Raw genomic sequence first — 17,057 nt, 5'->3', positions numbered from 1 at the left:
CTAAGGGTCGCCGTGAAGGGGGCTATCCAGCGTTTTCCCAATGTTGAAAAGCTACTTTTGGTCTCCAGGGTAACAGGACACATTTAGTGATTCGTGCAGTTAGAATCCCCAACGCTCACAAAACACATAGGCAGGAGTTTGAAACAGTGTGCAGGTGAGTTGAATTAAGGTTCTCCACATGCCTACAAATACACTACATGTTGGGGTGAGGTTAACTGACATCCATTATTATTATTATTATTATTATTATAGTAATAACTGGTACAACGTTGTATGGCACTCTTCTGCTTGTTTTGCTGGTCAGAGATTCTGGGAAAACCTGCGCACACAAGAGCTTAAAAGGACCAATAATACACTTGTACGTACACGCACACATATATTTGTATATACACACACAAGCGGGCAGCATCGGCCAAACGGCGCCGCTCCGCTCTCCCCTGCGGTAATGACGAAGGGTCAGTGCGGCCGGTAGGGGTCGCTCACGCGCACGCCGAGCGTTTGAACCCCGCAGTGCGAGGAGAGCTCGATTGTTGCAGGGCTCAATGGCGGACGGAGCGGGAGCGTCGCTTTGTGCTCAGTAACGTCTGAACGCCGTCTGCCAAAGCGGCTTCGGGGTCCCCGCGAGCGCCGTGCACACGGGAGGGGGAGGGCCTCCTCGTGACGCGCGCTCAGTCCTTTTTTTTTTTTTTTTTTTTTTTTCTTTTGCTGTAAACGCTCGTTTTGGTTGGGGGGGTTTTTTTATTTAATTTTTTTTTTTTTCTAAAAAAAAAAAAAAAACAACATTTATCACGGCCTTTTTTCGTTGTTCCGCGCCTCGGAGTTCCCGGTGAGGAAGTGGCTCTCGGTGGGTAGCCGACATGGGGGACTCGCTGGGTCTGGTGGGGAAGCGGCTGCTGCTCCTGCTCGGGGACGCGGGCTCCGGTTCGAGCGCCGACGCGGACCCGCGAACGCGGGACTGGCTCCGCGGGACCGTGCGGGCGGTCAGCGTGATCGGCTTGGCCAGCCCCGGGGTAGAGGTGAGCGGCGGAGAGGGACGGACGGCGGCGCGGCCGACGGTCAGTTTTTTTTTTTTGTTTTTTTTTTTTTTTTCCCCTTTTTCTTTTACACGACAGCCGTGCGAGGAGGAGGAGGCGCAGCCGGGGCCCGAGCAAACGAAACGGACTTATTGCGGGTCCCGAAGGCGGAACGGGGCCGTCGGGCGGGTTACTTACGGTTAGGCTTACAGACTCGGCGCTGGGGAGGCCGCGGCTGAGGCGCAGTGAAAGCGGTCGCGTCTCCCTCCACTCAGCGGAGCGTAGTAACACTGCAGCGCGCGGCTCGCGGCCCGTGCGCGCGCGGTTACGTGACCAGCTGCACGCAGCCTCGAGTCTCTGTGCGCTGAAAAACAGCGCTGTGCTCTCAGTCAGTGCTGCTGCTGGGCCTCGCGGCTCCGCTCGCGGGATCATTGATTGAGCGCGTTTGCAGGCTGGGATTGCATTTGCTTGCACAAATTTCAAGATTCATTTGTGAGTGTTTCTTGTGTGTGTGTGTGTGTGTGTGTGTGTGTGTGTGCGCGCGTGTTTGTGTTCATGCCGTGCGAAGATCCGCTGACCGCATTAACGAAAACATGTCATACTCATAGACACAAAATCGCCCTACACTGCAGTTATAACCGACTCTGCCGGTTCGCATTGTTCCCGGTATAAATAGCGTGTTGCATTCTCTTCCTTATTTCTTCGTAGGTTCGTGGCTGTTCATTCATTGTTTGTGCTCGTGCAGGATGTCGTTGTTTTCGGCGTCACGAGGGCACGTGCACGCAGTGACCTTCAGCTCGGCCGCTGTGGACCGGTATTATTATTGGCAGGTCGGATGGGACACGCAGCTGGTGCAGAGTTAGATTTCGTGACCGTGTTGACATGCGGATGACGTCACTGAAATGAGGTGTCCACCTAGCACGTGCAGGGGCAGACGGGGTTCAAGAGTGGAGTGGGTAGTGCGGGGTGCCGTTCGGCCGATGTGTCCGAACCCTCCTGTTCGCTCCAGGTTGAACTCCTACTGGAGGATGTGATGCCGGAGAGCCCGCCATAGTTCCATACGTTTCCAAAACGGATCTCCGCCTCCAGTGTCTGCACCTTTTTTTTTTCTTTTTTTCCCCCCTTTCTTTCTCCCTCCCACTCAGATGGGGAGTTTGTCCCTCTCTTTTATTTGCTGTCTTCGTTATCCAGCTTATTTCAGTCAGAATGCGTGTGTCAGTACAGCCAGATTTCCACGTTTCTGTATCACTTGCTCAGAGTTATTGGAGTTGTGTCTGTTTGGTGAGCTTGAATCTGTGCCCCCTTCAGGTGTTCGTGGAATTTGAGGACTGTCAGTGGCGACAGCGATCTTGGGTGCGGGTGTACGGAGAGGAGGTGCGGGCCGTGCTGGTGGAGAGCTCCATCGTTTGGGCAGCCTGCAGCGACCTCGCCTTGCCGGGAGAAGTGGTCACCCCTGGCTCTGCTTGGCCAGCGCTGGTCAGTACCACATGCTTTGGGCAGAGGTAGGGGAGGGAGAGGTGGTGCCACATTCTCATACATTTACATTTATTTACGTAGCAGACGCTTTTCTCCAAAGCGACTTACAACGAACACTATGTAGTGTTATGAGCCCACACACCTTACTCACCAGGGTGGCTTACACTGCTGGATACACTACTTACACTGGGTCACTCATCCATACACCAGTGAAGCACACACTTTGTCACTCACACGCTATGGGGGAATCTGAACAACATGTCTTTGGAGTGTGGGAGGAAACCGGAGCACCTGGAGAAAAACCCAGGCGGACACGGCGAGAACACGCAAACTCCGCGCAGACTGAGCGGGGTACGAACCCATGTTCTCTCACACCACCCAGGCGCTGTGAGACAGCAGCGCTACTCGCTGTGCCGCCGTGCCACCCTTGTACAGGCTGGAGCTGTGTTGCTTTCGTTCGCCGCAGTCCATTGGTTTGTTGACCTCCAGCTAGTCGTTTCCGCAGATGGAATGCGAGATTCGCATTCGTGAAATCAGCGCGTCGGTTGAGTGATTACACCTGTCCTTTTAACATGTTGAAGTCTTCTCCTTCAAGTTGCCCAGAAAATTCTTCTGCTATAAATTACGTTCTAGTTCACCTGATCCTTGCTTCATCAAGGACAATATGAAGACTGTAGGAAAACTACAGCAGTTTTTCTGATCTGTGCTGTCTCTACTTCTCCTGCAGGTGTTCCGGCCCCTGGTAGATCGTGTTGGCTTAGGCTCCCTTGTTCCTGTTGAGTTCTTTGGGACAAGAACCCTCGGTTTTCTCCCAAATGAGAATTCCTTGCAGATATTTGAGGTATGTCTCCGCTGGAGGAATTTCTGAACTCGGCAACAGTGACATCCGTGACGTTTTTTTTTTTTTTTTTTTTTGGTTCTCTGCAGGTAGAGAAAGATGTGAGACATTCAACTCTGAAGGATCAGCCCTCTGTGCAGTCGGCCATCAGCAGCTGGCACCGTGATTTTGAGCTACAGGAGATCCTGAGGAAGGGTGAGGTTTTGTTTTGCTTTCTGCATTGCGGATGGTAGTTTGCTGACCCCCCTTATAAATGCTTCTGTTACGGATAAAGCGGTAAACCTTAGTTTGTGCGCCCACAGGTTCATACACGATCCAGGGCCGCAAAGTTCGAGTGTACCAGCCTGAGTTTGAGGAACCCTGGTCCATTGGCCTCGTCTCTCAGCACGACCCAGTCTCTCACATTATGGAAATTTCCTTTGAAAAGGTGCGTAGCCCTCTTTACTGACCAGAGAACCATAGCGGTCCCACTGGATTGCTCATGTAATATGACTTTCTCTTCGCAAATGCAATGGAATAACGGAATATCAATAGCTAATTTGGAAAATATCATGCATGGAAATGTTGTGGAAACGCCTTTCCTACAGTTTGAAGTCAGTCTGATGCTCTTTTAGCAAAGTAATGTTCGTCTGTGTAAAAAGTCTGTTGCGTCTTTGATCTTGTTTGTATTTTTTTCCCTCCAGTTCCAGTTGTCTCCTTCCGGTTACCCTGGTCAAACTCCTTGGGCATTCCCCTTTACCATCTTTGGCACATATTTATACTCAGAGCTGATGCTGCTGGTGCATGTATGTTTGCAACTTTTGAACATTTCTGTGGCCCTCTTCTTAAATCACAGGGTGACAAGACGGAGATGGTGGACCCCCGGGTAATACATGTGATGCTGGCTAAAGATCTGCCTGATGAGGTTTGCTGCTGTTATCTTGTTTCGTTAGTACAGCATCGTGGCTCAGACAGCGGTTATATTTGAAACGCTGACTTCACGCTCTTGAATGGCTGTGCAGGGCTTGGCGGGGAAGGCCGGCAGGCGAAGGAAGGACAGCGACGAGGCAAAAGGGGAGTGCGGACGACGGCGAAGGAACACCTCAGAGAGCGATGGAGACACAACACTAAAGCGTTTTAAAGGGGGTGTGGAGGGTGCCGTGGATGGGCAGAACGGGGGCGGTGCTGATGAGGGGATGACAGATGACATTTTAGCATGGGAAGGAGAGGCTGGAGGAGGAGGCGCAGGGTCTAGCAGCAGCGGTGTTGCACCGGAGGATGTCCGGCCTCAGGCTCAGGGCTCCCCAGACTCGGGCTCCTCGCAGGGGCCGGGTAACCTCCCTTTCTCTACATACACCAAGGAAAATGGACGGACCCTGGTTAGCCCTGGGGACTCGGCAGCCCCCTGTCCCCCAACGTTGCCCACTCTTAGACCAGCACCCTCGCCCTTCTCCAGCACTTCCTTTCCCTCTCTGGGCCAGATGCCCAGCCTTGTCCCAGCTGCCTCAGCCAAGCTTACTCAGCCTACAGTGCCTGAGAAGGAGGGTGCTCTGGTTAGTTTCTCCAGCTCTGGGACATCTCCTTCTCCTGCCACGACCGCTAACGCCACCACCTCGGCTCGGATCTTAACTGAAGGAAATGTCTCTAATGTCACCAGCTCTGCCGCTCCAGACTTCACTCAGAAGCCTCCCACCTGGACTGGGGCCCAAACTGAAGTGAGATTGGCTTTAATACTTTTAATCAGTCTTGGTCTTTTGTTGCACCGACTTCTCAACTTAGAGTAACACACACTGTTTTTGTCTGATGTCATGCTGTTGTCGTTCAGTGTTTGTGTATAGATGTGTAGTTCATAGTGTTGGCTTATTTTGCACTCTGTTTCAGAACTCTAAGACTCCCGTTCTAGCTGCCCCAGGGTTCAGACTGCCTCAGTCTAGCCCCCTGGGGGCTACTGTGTTTGGGGAAGCGCGCACACAAACCTCAACCCAGACCAATGGATCTGCTGGATTGGAGAGTCGACCGTTCGGGTTCGGTTTTGGTGGCAAAGAGGAACCGTCGCGGGACACAGATGCCTCGCAGAACCTGTTCTTCCAGTGTATGGCCCGGAAACATTCCCTGAGTCAGGGCCAGCCGGCCGGTACCAACTATTTCACGGCCGTGTCGGAGAGCCTTAGCAAGGAGCCACCCAGCCTCTTAAAGCCTTCCGCTCCTTCAGAGGGCTCCAAGAAGGCGGTATCGACACCAGCTTCTACAGGCTTGTTCGGGTCGGCAGCCCCTCTCAAAGAGCCTCCCAAAGCGGCTGAAGGCACACCAACTGGCAACGGTGTTGTGCCTGCCAAACCTTTTGGAGGGGATGGTATGCCCAAGCTCTCGCCTGCCTTTCCTGGTGGCAGCAGCTTGGGCTCTGGGCTGGGCATGGGTGCTCTGGGTGCTGGAACGCTTGGCTGCAGTGGTCTGGGTGGTGCCAGTGGGACCTCAGGTGGTGCTGGTGGGCTGGGTCTGTTGGCGAGTTCTCAGCAGAAGGAGACTCATGAGAACCTCTTCTTACAGCCCTCCAAGCGCGAAGAACCAACAAATCCCTTTTTAGCCTTTGCGGAGAAACTCTCCCACAGTCCCTTCAGTGGCATGTCTGCTGCCAGGTCATCAGCCCAGTCTTCCGTTACCCCATCCCCAAACTCTACCGCAAAGGGTACCTTGGGGTCGGATCCCGCTGGCACCTTGGTAGAGGCGAAACCTAACCTCTTCACAATGTCTGAGACTCCTAAAGGCCTTCTGTCCACTTCGTTCACTTCTCTTTCTACAACTGCAGGCTCCTCGGGATCCAATACCTCTCTGAACCAGAAACCACAGCCAGGGGCTTTGGAGGCCTTGCAGACGCCCAGTCCTAGTACAGAGGAGTCTGTGGACTGTGTGGAGGCAGAAGCCTCTGTAGGAGGAGGCAAGGCAGAGCCACAGGGCCCTGTGGGCTCTGGTTTCTCTTCCCTGTTTAGCAGTGTTGCTAGCAGTACTGGAGGGAGTGTTGAAGTGCCTCTTCCCTTTGAAGCCACACCCCAGAAGTTCTCTCTGAGCGACCGAGGACTCTCCACAAAGCGGGATTCTGACTCCAGTAGCAACAGTGACCTATCGGATCTCAGCGAAACAGATGCCCTCGACAGTGACCTGAACTCTCGCCATCAGCTTTCAGTATCAGACGGAACTTTGCTTTTGGACAAGAGCAAGCCCAAGGTCGTGAGCAAGAACCGACCACGTAACAAGCCCTTCAAAGGTGAGAGATCTTTGTGTCGTTTTTCTCTGGGGCAATTGGCCAAGCTACGCTGTACCAGTGTCTCTCTATCAGCTCTAATAAAGTACATCTTGTTCTGATACTACCCCTTCTACTCATTCTTTTCTCTCCACCCTGGTAGTGGGTCAGTCAGTTCTGAAGGACATGTCAAAGGTGCGCAGATTGAAGCAGTCAGGTGAGGCTTTCCTCCAGGATGGGTCTTGCATCAACGTGGCACCTCACCTACACAAGTGCCGGGAATGCCGTCTGGAGCGCTACCGCAAATTTCGTGAGCAGGACCCAGATGAGGACGATTCTACTGTGTCCTGTCGATTCTTTCACTTCCGCAGGTGACCATATGGGTATGGTAGCTTAATAACTAGCAGTGGTGTTAGAGGTGGGATATGAGAGGCAGTTTTCTCATAGAAAGAGAGCAGGTTTGACCATTTTGATTTCTCTCTCAAACTAGGTTGGCGTTCACACGCAAAGGGGTCCTTCGTGTGGAGGGCTTCTTGAGTCCCCAACAGAGTGACCCACTCGCGATGGGTTTATGGCTGCCATCCTCAGGTCCTGTGGAGGGTCTAGACCTAGACACCTCGAAATACATCTTGGCCAATGTTGGAGACCAGTTCTGCCAGCTTGTTATGTCAGAAAAGGAGGCCATGATGATGGTGGAACCCCATCGTATGTTCTGAATTTATTTAATCGTTGACATCTTTTTGCCTCTTGACTGAGGGAAGCATCTGTAAAGTCTAAGGGATTTTATTATTTTTTTTTTTATTTACATGTTGGCCCAAATTTGTTCTTCAGAGAAAGTCGCGTGGAAACGAGCAGTGTGTGGCATCCGGGAAATGTGTGACGTGTGCGAGACCACGCTCTTCAACATTCACTGGGTGTGCCGCAAGTGTGGCTTCGGAGTGTGCCTGGACTGTTATAGGCTGCGCAAGAGCCGCTTGCGAGAAGGTGAGTGTGAGGCTCCATTTGTACACCAGATAAGCAAAGGTACAGTGGTGCTAGGCCTATATTCAGTTCAATTTATTTTTATAGAGAGCTCTTGTTACGCAGTGACACAGAGCGCTTTAACACAGGCATAAGGCAAGAAAAACAAATAGGTGGGTCTGTATGTATTCTTGTGTGCTCTCTTCCTCAGAGCCTGACGACGGCCCAGATGATGAGGTCTTCTCTTGGTTGAAGTGTGCCAAGGGCCAGCCTCATGAGCCCCAGAATCTCATGCCCACCCAGATCATCCCTGGCACAGGTCACCGTCCATGACCTTTCTCCTTTTTACTCATGCAGCATCTGACTCCACAAACCCTTTGTGATTTTGCCTCCATGTTGACAGTAAATCTTTGTATTGTCTTAGTGGTCTCATCATTCACATTTTTCCTCTTTGTCTCTTAGCTTTGTACAATATTGGGGACATGGTACATGCTGCACGGGGCAAATGGGGCATAAAGGCTAATTGCCCCTGTACCAGTCGCCACTCCAAACCTCAGATACGCTCAAGTGCCCCCAATGGTCTCTCACAGGTAAACAGTTCCTTTTATAACATTTTCTGATTTTACTTATGTGCTGACTAATGTAGGATTACAAGCAGGTTGCCTTGGCAGTGAAAGGCTTGACTTCATTAGTTACCCAAGTGAATAATTTTAGTAGTCTTTTCAGCGGTAGCTCTTGTGCTTAGTGTTTCTGATGAGTTTTGTGTGCTCCATGCAGTCGGGTGTCAGCTCTAGCACCGGCAGCCCCGGTAGTGGCGGGAGTGCGACTGGATCAGGCCCGGCTGGCCCAGGTGGGGATGTGAAAACCGCTAATGCAGATCCAGCTGCCGAAGGAGGCAGCGAGGCTGCCGGGGATGCTGGTGACCCCAACAGTGCCCCTGCTGCAGCCCAGACCCCTACAGCCAAGGAGCTTCGCCCACTTGGCACGGAGAGCCCTTCCCCCTCTGCTTTGCACTGGCTGGCAGACCTGGCCACCCAGAAGGCCAAAGAAGAGACAAAAGGTGGGGATGGAGAAGAGTGGGGAATAAAGAGAAACAAAATACATTCTCAAACGGTAGTGTACTTAAGGCTGAAAATGGTTGTTAAGCATGCTCAGGGCTGTTGGTTAAATTGCCAAGAAGTCTTGCTGTGGTTTACTTCAGTAAAATATTCAGCTGTTCAAATGGGTAGGAGAGTTAAGTCATGATGGATTTGATGCCTGTTCCTGTGTTCCTTGTTCATCTTCGCCACCCTTCTTGCTGCCTCTATTTCCTCTACCAGACTCCAGCTTGTTGCGTTCGGTAATGGGGCGTGACGCTCGCTCCCCCTTCAGCCTGGACTCCTTCAGCTCTCAGTCCAAACACTCCAACGTCTCCAGCCCGAAACTCTTCAACAGCCTGCTCTTGAGCTCCAGCGCCACCCAGCCCAAGGCAGAGGGCTCCAGCTTGAGGGACCTGCTGAACTCTGGGCCTGGGAAGCTTCCACAGGGGCCTTCTGACACTGGGGTGCCCTTCCCCTCTGTGTTCTCTACGTCGTCTGTGGTCTGTGTATGCATCCTATAAGGTCATCATATATGGTACCATAGTCCTAGTTCCAAGTGTGATTAGAGATTTGGAGGGTGTTAGACACTGATGTAGTGTCTCATGTTAATCCTCATACTGGCATAGTTTCTTCCTGTTCCTTGCTTTGGAATTTGGTAAAGCAATTTGCTTTTTGGTTTTGGAGTATTTGATTGAGTTCTCTTTCACCCCCTGAAGGGTGACAAGACCAAGGGCAACCTGCCCAACTTCCTGGACCACATCATTGCGTCTGTGGTGGAGACGAAGAAGGCAGAAGCCCGTCGCGGTCCTCTTGAAGGAGGAGAGGCGGCAGCTTCGGGCCGTCGGGATGGTGTCATGGGACTCGGTGTACTGGACTCTCATACTTCCCACTCCTGGCTATGTGACGGGCGACTACTTTGCCTGCAGGACCCCAGCAATAGCAACAACTGGAAAATCTTCCGCGAGTGCTGGAAACAGGGACAGGTGAATATTTGGAGCTGAGTGGGTGCTGCCTGTTGATCTGACTTCATTTTGTCGGGGAACTTTAATTTCTGGTCAGAAGTCTGCTGGTAAAAAGATGTGCCTGTGTCCATCTGCAGCCTGTTCTGGTCTCTGGTGTACACAAGAAGCTGAACAACTGTCTATGGCGGCCGGAGGCCTTCAGCAAGGAGTTTGGCGACCAGGATGTTGATCTGGTCAACTGCAGGAATTGCGCTATAATCTCTGATGTCAAGGTTCGGGACTTCTGGGATGGCTTCCAGGTGATCTCTAGTAAGTACTGCTGTGGAGATTGTCCATATGCACATATAATCAGTTTCTACCTGAGATTTATTGGTGGTGATTGTCAGTTTTTCTTTACTTACTTAGCTGATGCCTTCATCCAAGGAAATTCACAGCTTTGTACAAGGCGAAACAAGCACTTGTATGCTTTCTAGATAGGTTGGCTGCCGATACTTTCTCTGTACGCGTGTGTACTTTTCAGAGCGGCTGCATGGCACGGATGGCCAGCCAATGGTGCTCAAGCTGAAGGACTGGCCTCCGGGAGAGGATTTTCGAGACATGATGCCTTCGCGGTAAGAGCCACACACATACTCGCGCACACCTGTCACTTGCGTATAGATACTGATAGACTGAGCGTTTTGCTTTCCTTCGTCCTTCCTCACAGGTTTGATGACCTGATGGAAAACCTCCCTCTCCCGGAGTACACCAAGAGAGATGGGCGTCTCAACCTGGCCTCCCGGCTGCCAAACTTCTTTGTGCGCCCAGACCTGGGGCCCAAGATGTACAATGCTTATGGTAAAGAGCTTAACTTCTGGGTTGACTGAGCGGCTTGTCTTGCTCTTGGCTGCATTGATAGTAATGCTTTTTTTGTCTTCGTAATCCAAATGCAACCAGGACTGATCTCCACGGAGGACAGGAAAGTGGGCACTACAAACCTGCACCTGGATGTGTCTGATGCTGTGAATGTTATGGTGTATGTGGGAATCCCACATGGTGCAGACAACCATGAGGAGGGTGAGTAGTTGAGGCCACTGGAGTTTCCATTGTGACCTGTGAGTGAATCTCCCATACTTCTGATACGCTGGCTCCTCGGCTTTTGGATTTAATTGCGATCTGAAGTCACGATCCATAAAAGCTCAATAATAGAACCATCCCTTGGATTGCTTCCAGGCTAGGTCTTACAAAATCCTCAGATTAAAAACTATTTAAAAAAAGTACTTATCGTTACGTTGTTTAACATTTACGCTATAGTAAAAAATAAAACGGAACATTTTCAGTCCCAACTGTTGACCAATTCGACCCTTAAGCATGTGCAGCGTTCTTCAGCTGTATGTCCACTTCGGTCTCCGTCGTAACAGTATGCCTCTCTTTGCTGACTATTAGAATTAGAATCGTAAACGCTGAAGAACAGATGTGAGCCGTAAATAGAGTGAAAGTGAGTGAGTAAATTGGGCAGTCCCACACGTCGCCCTTTTGCTCGTCTTTCGCTGCCATCTGTTGGATCGGTGGCTAAATGTGTTGCGTTTGCTCTGCTGCAAGCTTTACAAATAAAAGAAAATATCCACTTTTATTTTGAAGAAAGCACATTTTTGCGTTTTTGAGAATTCACAATTCGACAGTTGAGAAGCCAGTGTATATGTGTGTTCACCCACATTGATTTCTTCAGTGTGACTTGTTTCAGGTAATTGACAAGCATTGTGTTTGCTCATATTTCTATCATGTTAATTTTATTGTACAAGTGTTTAAAAGTAGAGAGCACTTTTGCTTGCATGTTTTGAGAATGAAAATGACATGTTAATGTATTCTGGAGGGTAATATGCAGGCTCAGGCCAGTAACATTTCTTATTGAGTATTCCCCCCCCTCATTTTAAACCTATTAAAGCAGAAACTATTAGGGCTATAAGTGTCAAACACAGCATAAAAATGGAAATACATTCTAGGGCAAGTTGGTTTCATTTATGTTAATGTGCTTTTGAAAAAAACCTAAGCAGTGTGTATAAGCTGTTCATCAGCTTTAACCTAAAGACTGTCTGGCATGTGTGAAACAAATCCTTTGTTTCCTAACCCGAAAGGACCCAGTCTATATAACAGCAATGGTAGTATAATAGCATTAGTGTGTAAACCTATTACAGGTTGTTAACGGAGATAGGTGTGCTGCAGAATTCACATCCCCCAACAAGCTTGCTGGTGTACAGGTATAATTCTCATATCAGATGCCATCGCACATGTCCAGCTGCTTTTCCTTTGTAGCTCTCTGTCCGTGTTTGAGACCTCCACCCCTTTGTCTCGTCTCCACTTACATGATTCCTTCAGCATTTTACCCAGATCCTCTGTCCCTTGATATTGGCAAGCCCTACTACCCACAGAGCATCCAGCCTCTGTAGTGGAGCAGACCCTATCCTCCACCCTGCACCCACCACTACCCACCTTCCCAGTGTTAAAGCCTCCAGAACATACCCACAAACATGGCTTCTGTGTTACACTGGACAGTATAGGCTTTACTCACGTGAACAAGGTCCTTACTTGTGTTGATTCTGGTAAAATTTCTCATTCACAGAAGCAGATACCTCTGGATATAAAGGTGTGTGTACATCTTTTTTTTTTTTTTTTTTTTTTTTTTAAATTTTATTAAAACTGTTATTACCTACCTTGGCATGCCCTTGGCTAACTGTTCTCTCCACCCACCCTCCCCCCAACCCACAGAATCCCCTTCTGTTTGCCCTGCGCTGTCGTCCTTCAAATGGGACACTATCAGGCTAGCACAATCTAGTGCTGCCTTCTTGACATCCTAATTTAATTTTCCTGCATTGGCACGTCTCCATTTTAACCTCTTGCTGTCTGCACAGAAAGGCTCAATCTATTAAGGGGTTCTTCATTTAAAAAGTGCCTAAATCTCAGGATTCATCTTGGATAGGTACCGTGCTGGCTTTGTAGAGGAGTAGGTGAAAGGCAGCCAAGTGTGTTTTTTTTTTTTTTTTTTTTTTTTTTTCTCTCCCCCCCCCCATTTCCATTCTAGCAGAGGGAGGTCTACCCCTCTGCTATGTGGTGCTCACATAGTATTATTGGTGGTATTCACTTGCACCAATTTTATCCTATTCTGAGCTTCTCTACCATGAAAAGGGATTGTTCGGAGAGCTGTCTGTGAGGTACAAATTCAAAGTGTTGAGGGACAGGTAGGTAATGACTTAATGTGAAGGTATCTACATCTGTGAACCCCATATGCCCACTTGTTTGTCAGTGCACCTGACTCTGTAGGGCCTTGGTTGTAATGCTCCATCCCTCATGGGCTCTTTCTATCTGCAGCTCTGCTGGAAATAAATCACTGATAGTAATGTTCAGGGTTTCTGGTTTAACGCTTGTTTTTCTTATAAAACCATAAGATAAACGAAAAGCTTTCTGGGTTCAAGGTGGATGGTGGTAGTGCTGGTGGTTGTTCTATATAGACTTCTCCTAATGTCTTCATTTCTTGACATGACCACAAATACAGTTCTATTGCCCTGAATTACATGGATCCCTCAATATTGGTCGTTTACTACCGTGATCACATCAGTTAACTGATTTAAGGATGTGACGGCTGGTTAGTAGGATGCTGGATGTTAAGCTTTCATACATTACTCTTCACATGGGTTGAGAGGTAAACCCTAAACAGGCATTAAATCCACCCACCCAAAACCCAAATGTAGATTTTGTCTTAACTTTTTCATAATCTTAAAGCCTAAGTCTTTTCTTTCTAGTCACACTGTCCAAGTCTGATTTAAAAGAAAAAAAACTTAATCATTAGCCATATGGTATTTTCTCTTTTGCAAGTAATCTTTAGTAATGTGTGCATGTTTGTCAGTATTTGTCAGTGTCTTGTGATGGAGTTTGTTGTAAATCACCAATTTCACAATGTTTTTCTGTTGCAAAAAGAGAAAATAGCAGTTCAGAATTACAGTACAGGTTGCTTTACTGTATATATTGTCTACAGTGGGGGATTTATTGAAATCATTAAAATACAGCATATGGAAGGAGCACAGTGATATAAGAGGATGGTTATATTTGTTGAATCCAGAGACGTCAGTTGGAGTTAATTGGAAGAACGCTGGCAATCTCTCACACGCACATTTTCAGAACCGCTTGTCCCATACGGGGTCGCGGGGAACCGGAGCCTACCCGGTAACACGGCGTAAGGCCGGAGGGGGAGGGGACACACCCAGGACGGGACGCCAGTCCGTCGCAAGGCACCCCAAGTGGGACTTGAACCCCAGACCCACCGGAGAGCAGGACCGTGGTCCAACCCACTCACTGGCAATCAGATTCTTTTAAATATTTCACAGCCTAAAAGTAATTTGTACTTTGTTTTGCTAGATATCTAGAACACTTTGTGGACATGTTTCCTAAATGACATCCTGTGGTAAGAGTTATTTAGAATTGTGTTCAAAAGGAAAAAAACAATGAAACTGAATGTGTTTTATATAGTTACATTGTGACTGGGAATATTTGGCCATTTCCCACAAACTTGGACATAAACTTCCATCCAAAAATAGGGAAGTCCTATATGTGGTATCAGTTTTCAGTAATTTATGGTCTTATTGATAAATGCTTGGTCTTGCATGTTACTTTTTAATGCTCAGAGGTCATGAGAACCATTGAGGAGGGGGACGTGGATGAGATGACCAAGCGACGGGTCTACGAGGGAAAGGAGAAGCCAGGAGCTCTATGGCACATCTATGCTGCCAAGGATGCTGAGAAAATACGAGAGCTGCTCCGCAAGGTGATGCCGCTTAGTGGTTCTGTGTCTTAAAAAAAAAAAAAAAAAAAACACCACATTCCTTCGATTGGATGCCAAAAGTATGAATCTGTGACACGGCCATGATTTGCTTGTTTTATTACATGTCTTGTAATTTTGTGTGGAGTGACTTAGTCTGACTTACTTATACAGCTGAGGTTTACCAGAGCAATTTGGGGGAATTCCTTACTCACGGGCACTATATCTAGTGGGGAGTGGGTTTCACATCGCCAACATTCACGTTACTACACTGTTATCCTCTGTGCCATTCATCAGTTGATTGATTAAAGCCAGTCATGCTTTCCTGCTTGCAGGTGGGTGAGGAGCAAGGGCAAGAGAACCCACCTGACCACGACCCCATCCATGATCAGAGCTGGTATCTGGACCAAGTGCTGAGGCACAGGCTGCAGGAGGAGTATGGTGTACAGGGCTGGTCCATTGTGCAGTTCTTGGGGGATGCGGTCTTCATCCCTGCTGGAGCTCCACATCAGGTATGCATGGATGGGGAGCGCTCTGTTTTATGCCAGGAAGCAGATTTGGGATTATGGGGCAGTCCAGTAGCTTTTCATCCTATGGAGGACACAACCTGCTGCATTTAGTGGTTGTTTAATGTGCCCTGATGTTTTGATGCTATAACACAATTCTTGCTGGTCTGTTTTTTGCAGGTTCATAATCTGTACAGCTGTATTAAGGTTGCAGAAGACTTTGTTTCCCCTGAGCATGTGAAGCACTGCTTTAGATTGACACAGGAGTTCAGACACCTGTCTAACACTCACACCAATCATGAGGATAAGCTGCAGGTAGGCTGAACATGCATACATGTAAACATGAAAATATCAGTTTTGATATTTTGTAGATTTTAAGCAAAAAAAATGCAGGCTTCCCTTGTCTAGTGAATGTTTCCGTCATGGGAAGTTGTACCACAATGTGTTACCAACTTGCTCCAGAAAGTCCTTATGAGACCAAACTTTAAGCCAATACCAGCCTTTCAGCATGATTTATGGCTTCTGTGCATTCTCATAGCCAGTTTATATACAGCATTTAAAAACGGCTTCAAGATATATGGGTTACAACTGTAAAACAGAAATTTCCAATAAATATCAACATTTAGAAACCGACATTAAATGATCAACAGAATAAACGATTAAAAGGAAATGGTAAGATGTGATGAGGGGAAAGGGGAAAAAGGAGCATGCAAATGTTTTATGAATGATTTTAAACATGTAGATCTTAAGTCTGGATTTAAAGGTGTCCAGAGCAGTTCTGATATTCTGGATTTGGTTTGAAATTTGATTTTATGTTTGAAAATGAAAGGCAAGAATTTGTTAGAGAAAATTGGGTGGGGGAATTTGCTGGCTAAGTATGCCCCCCCCCCCCCAATTTAAATGAGTGGTAACTTAATTTTAAGAATTTACTTTTAAATAAATTACTTGATAATTGAGAGAAATGTCTTATTAATTTAATAGTCAGGTTTCTGTAGATAGTACAGTAATATTTACCCTGTCACTGAGGAAATCAAAGCACACCACAGCCTGAGAACATGTCAGATACTGCTGTTATGAACAGGCTGGCGATTTGTTTTCTGCAGGTGAAAAACATCATATACCACGCAGTGAAGGATGCTGTTGCAACCCTGAAAGCCCATGAATCCAAACTGGCTCGCTCCTAACTGTCTGACCTTGCTGTGGCCTCGACACAAAACTGCTGCGGGGAAATGGAGATGAATTGCCTCACTTGGTTCTCGCACCCAGGACTTCACTCAGCTTCTTGCATAGATGAGAACACTTCGTTAGTGTTAACTTTTATTGTTTGATTACAAGTTTTTTTTCCTTCATATTTAAGGTCAGTGTTTCAGTTCTCATGGGGCAGACATCAAATTCAGGAGCAAATCGGAGACTTTGGATGGTGAGGTGCCTTCTGAATGGAGATGAAGCTTCCGTTTGTATTAGCAACTTCAGCTTGACGGTTTAACCCCCTAAACCTTCCCCTAACGGATGTGTTTTATGTGGCTTTAGAATTGTTTGAAAAATATCGACAGAAATAAAATGAAACAAAAGTCCCTCCATCCTCTCTGATGGGCATGAGCTTGAGAAGTTAAGGTTAATAGACCAAAGTTTTGTATTTTGTTTTCTTTTTCCTCATTTTGAGTTATGGCTTCCCTCACACTTCTTTTATACACAGAGGAAAGACAGTTACCATCTGAGAATTGAAAAATTACAATCCTTCAAAAGTGTGTGTGTGCGGGTGAAATTTTTTTTTGCCTTTTTTTTTGTGTTTTTTTTTTTTTTTTTTTTTTGCTCACCCCTTTTTGTCCTGGAATGAATGACTCACTGCATTGTATATTGTACCAGAATTAAAATTCATACAGTTAAGAACTTCTGGTCATCTATATATTGATACTAATTAATCTTAGCAGTCTGTATGATTTTTTTCAAAATAAATTTTACAAAGGGAAATGTTCAGTGTCTTTTTTTTTTTTTTTTTTTTTTTTTTTTTTTTTTTTTGTTTCCCTGCCAGCTGTTGAATTATGTAGGATATTGTATTTTTTATTCCTAGGACTGGATTTTTGTATTCCCCTATTTTTCTGTCATGAATTGAGGTAACCACATGAAATAAAACACACTACCCTGTATAAGTGGTGTGGAACAAGTCTGTTTCGGGGAAATGTTTGCTGTAGGGGGAGAACCACCTTTCAGTTTGACCAC

At 47.5% G+C, this 17,057-nt stretch overlaps 1 protein-coding gene across 4 annotated transcripts; it reads left to right on the top strand.

The window, feature by feature from the left end:
• Window positions 1–730: 730 nt before the first annotated feature.
• On the top strand, window positions 731–16,728 carry kdm3b (lysine (K)-specific demethylase 3B). Of its 4 annotated transcripts, none has more exons than XM_029257413.1 (26): window positions 731–1,016; window positions 2,322–2,489; window positions 3,217–3,330; window positions 3,417–3,522; window positions 3,630–3,754; window positions 4,163–4,231; window positions 4,329–5,021; window positions 5,188–5,659; window positions 6,113–6,568; window positions 6,708–6,915; window positions 7,035–7,249; window positions 7,376–7,528; window positions 7,716–7,823; window positions 7,967–8,094; window positions 8,282–8,564; window positions 8,824–9,047; window positions 9,300–9,566; window positions 9,683–9,854; window positions 10,066–10,156; window positions 10,249–10,379; window positions 10,479–10,598; window positions 12,142–12,165; window positions 14,198–14,337; window positions 14,667–14,843; window positions 15,018–15,152; window positions 15,941–16,727. In XM_029257413.1, exons 1-26 carry the CDS (start codon window positions 858–860, stop codon window positions 16,019–16,021), a joined length of 5,019 nt encoding a protein of 1,672 aa, XP_029113246.1. In that variant the 5' UTR covers window positions 731–857; the 3' UTR covers window positions 16,022–16,727. The 4 variants fall into 4 exon arrangements, with proteins under 4 accessions (XP_029113246.1, XP_029113245.1, XP_029113243.1 ...); XM_029257412.1 differs by having other exon boundaries at window positions 8,824–9,089; XM_029257410.1 differs by having other exon boundaries at window positions 5,188–6,568; window positions 8,824–9,089; window positions 15,941–16,728.
• Window positions 16,729–17,057: the final 329 nt, after the last annotated feature.

This window comes from Scleropages formosus, chromosome 13 (genome assembly GCF_900964775.1).
Source record: "Scleropages formosus chromosome 13, fSclFor1.1, whole genome shotgun sequence".
NCBI classification, from domain to species: domain Eukaryota; kingdom Metazoa; phylum Chordata; class Actinopteri; order Osteoglossiformes; family Osteoglossidae; genus Scleropages; species Scleropages formosus.
The sequence above is the reverse complement of the archived record's forward strand: the minus strand, read 5'-3'. Positions and strand labels throughout refer to the sequence as shown.

Bases quoted from the DNA above. Each gene is read 5' to 3' on its own strand.
- kdm3b (XM_029257410.1), top strand. From the start codon at position 858: ATGGGGGACTCGCTGGGTCTGGTGGGGAAGCGGCTGCTGCTCCTGCTC. The intron at 5,022-5,187 runs GTGAGATTGGCT...ACTCTGTTTCAG, and splicing joins GGACTGGGGCCCAAACTGAA to AACTCTAAGACTCCCGTTCT. The intron at 9,855-10,065 runs GTAAGTACTGCT...TGTACTTTTCAG, and splicing joins TGGCTTCCAGGTGATCTCTA to AGCGGCTGCATGGCACGGAT.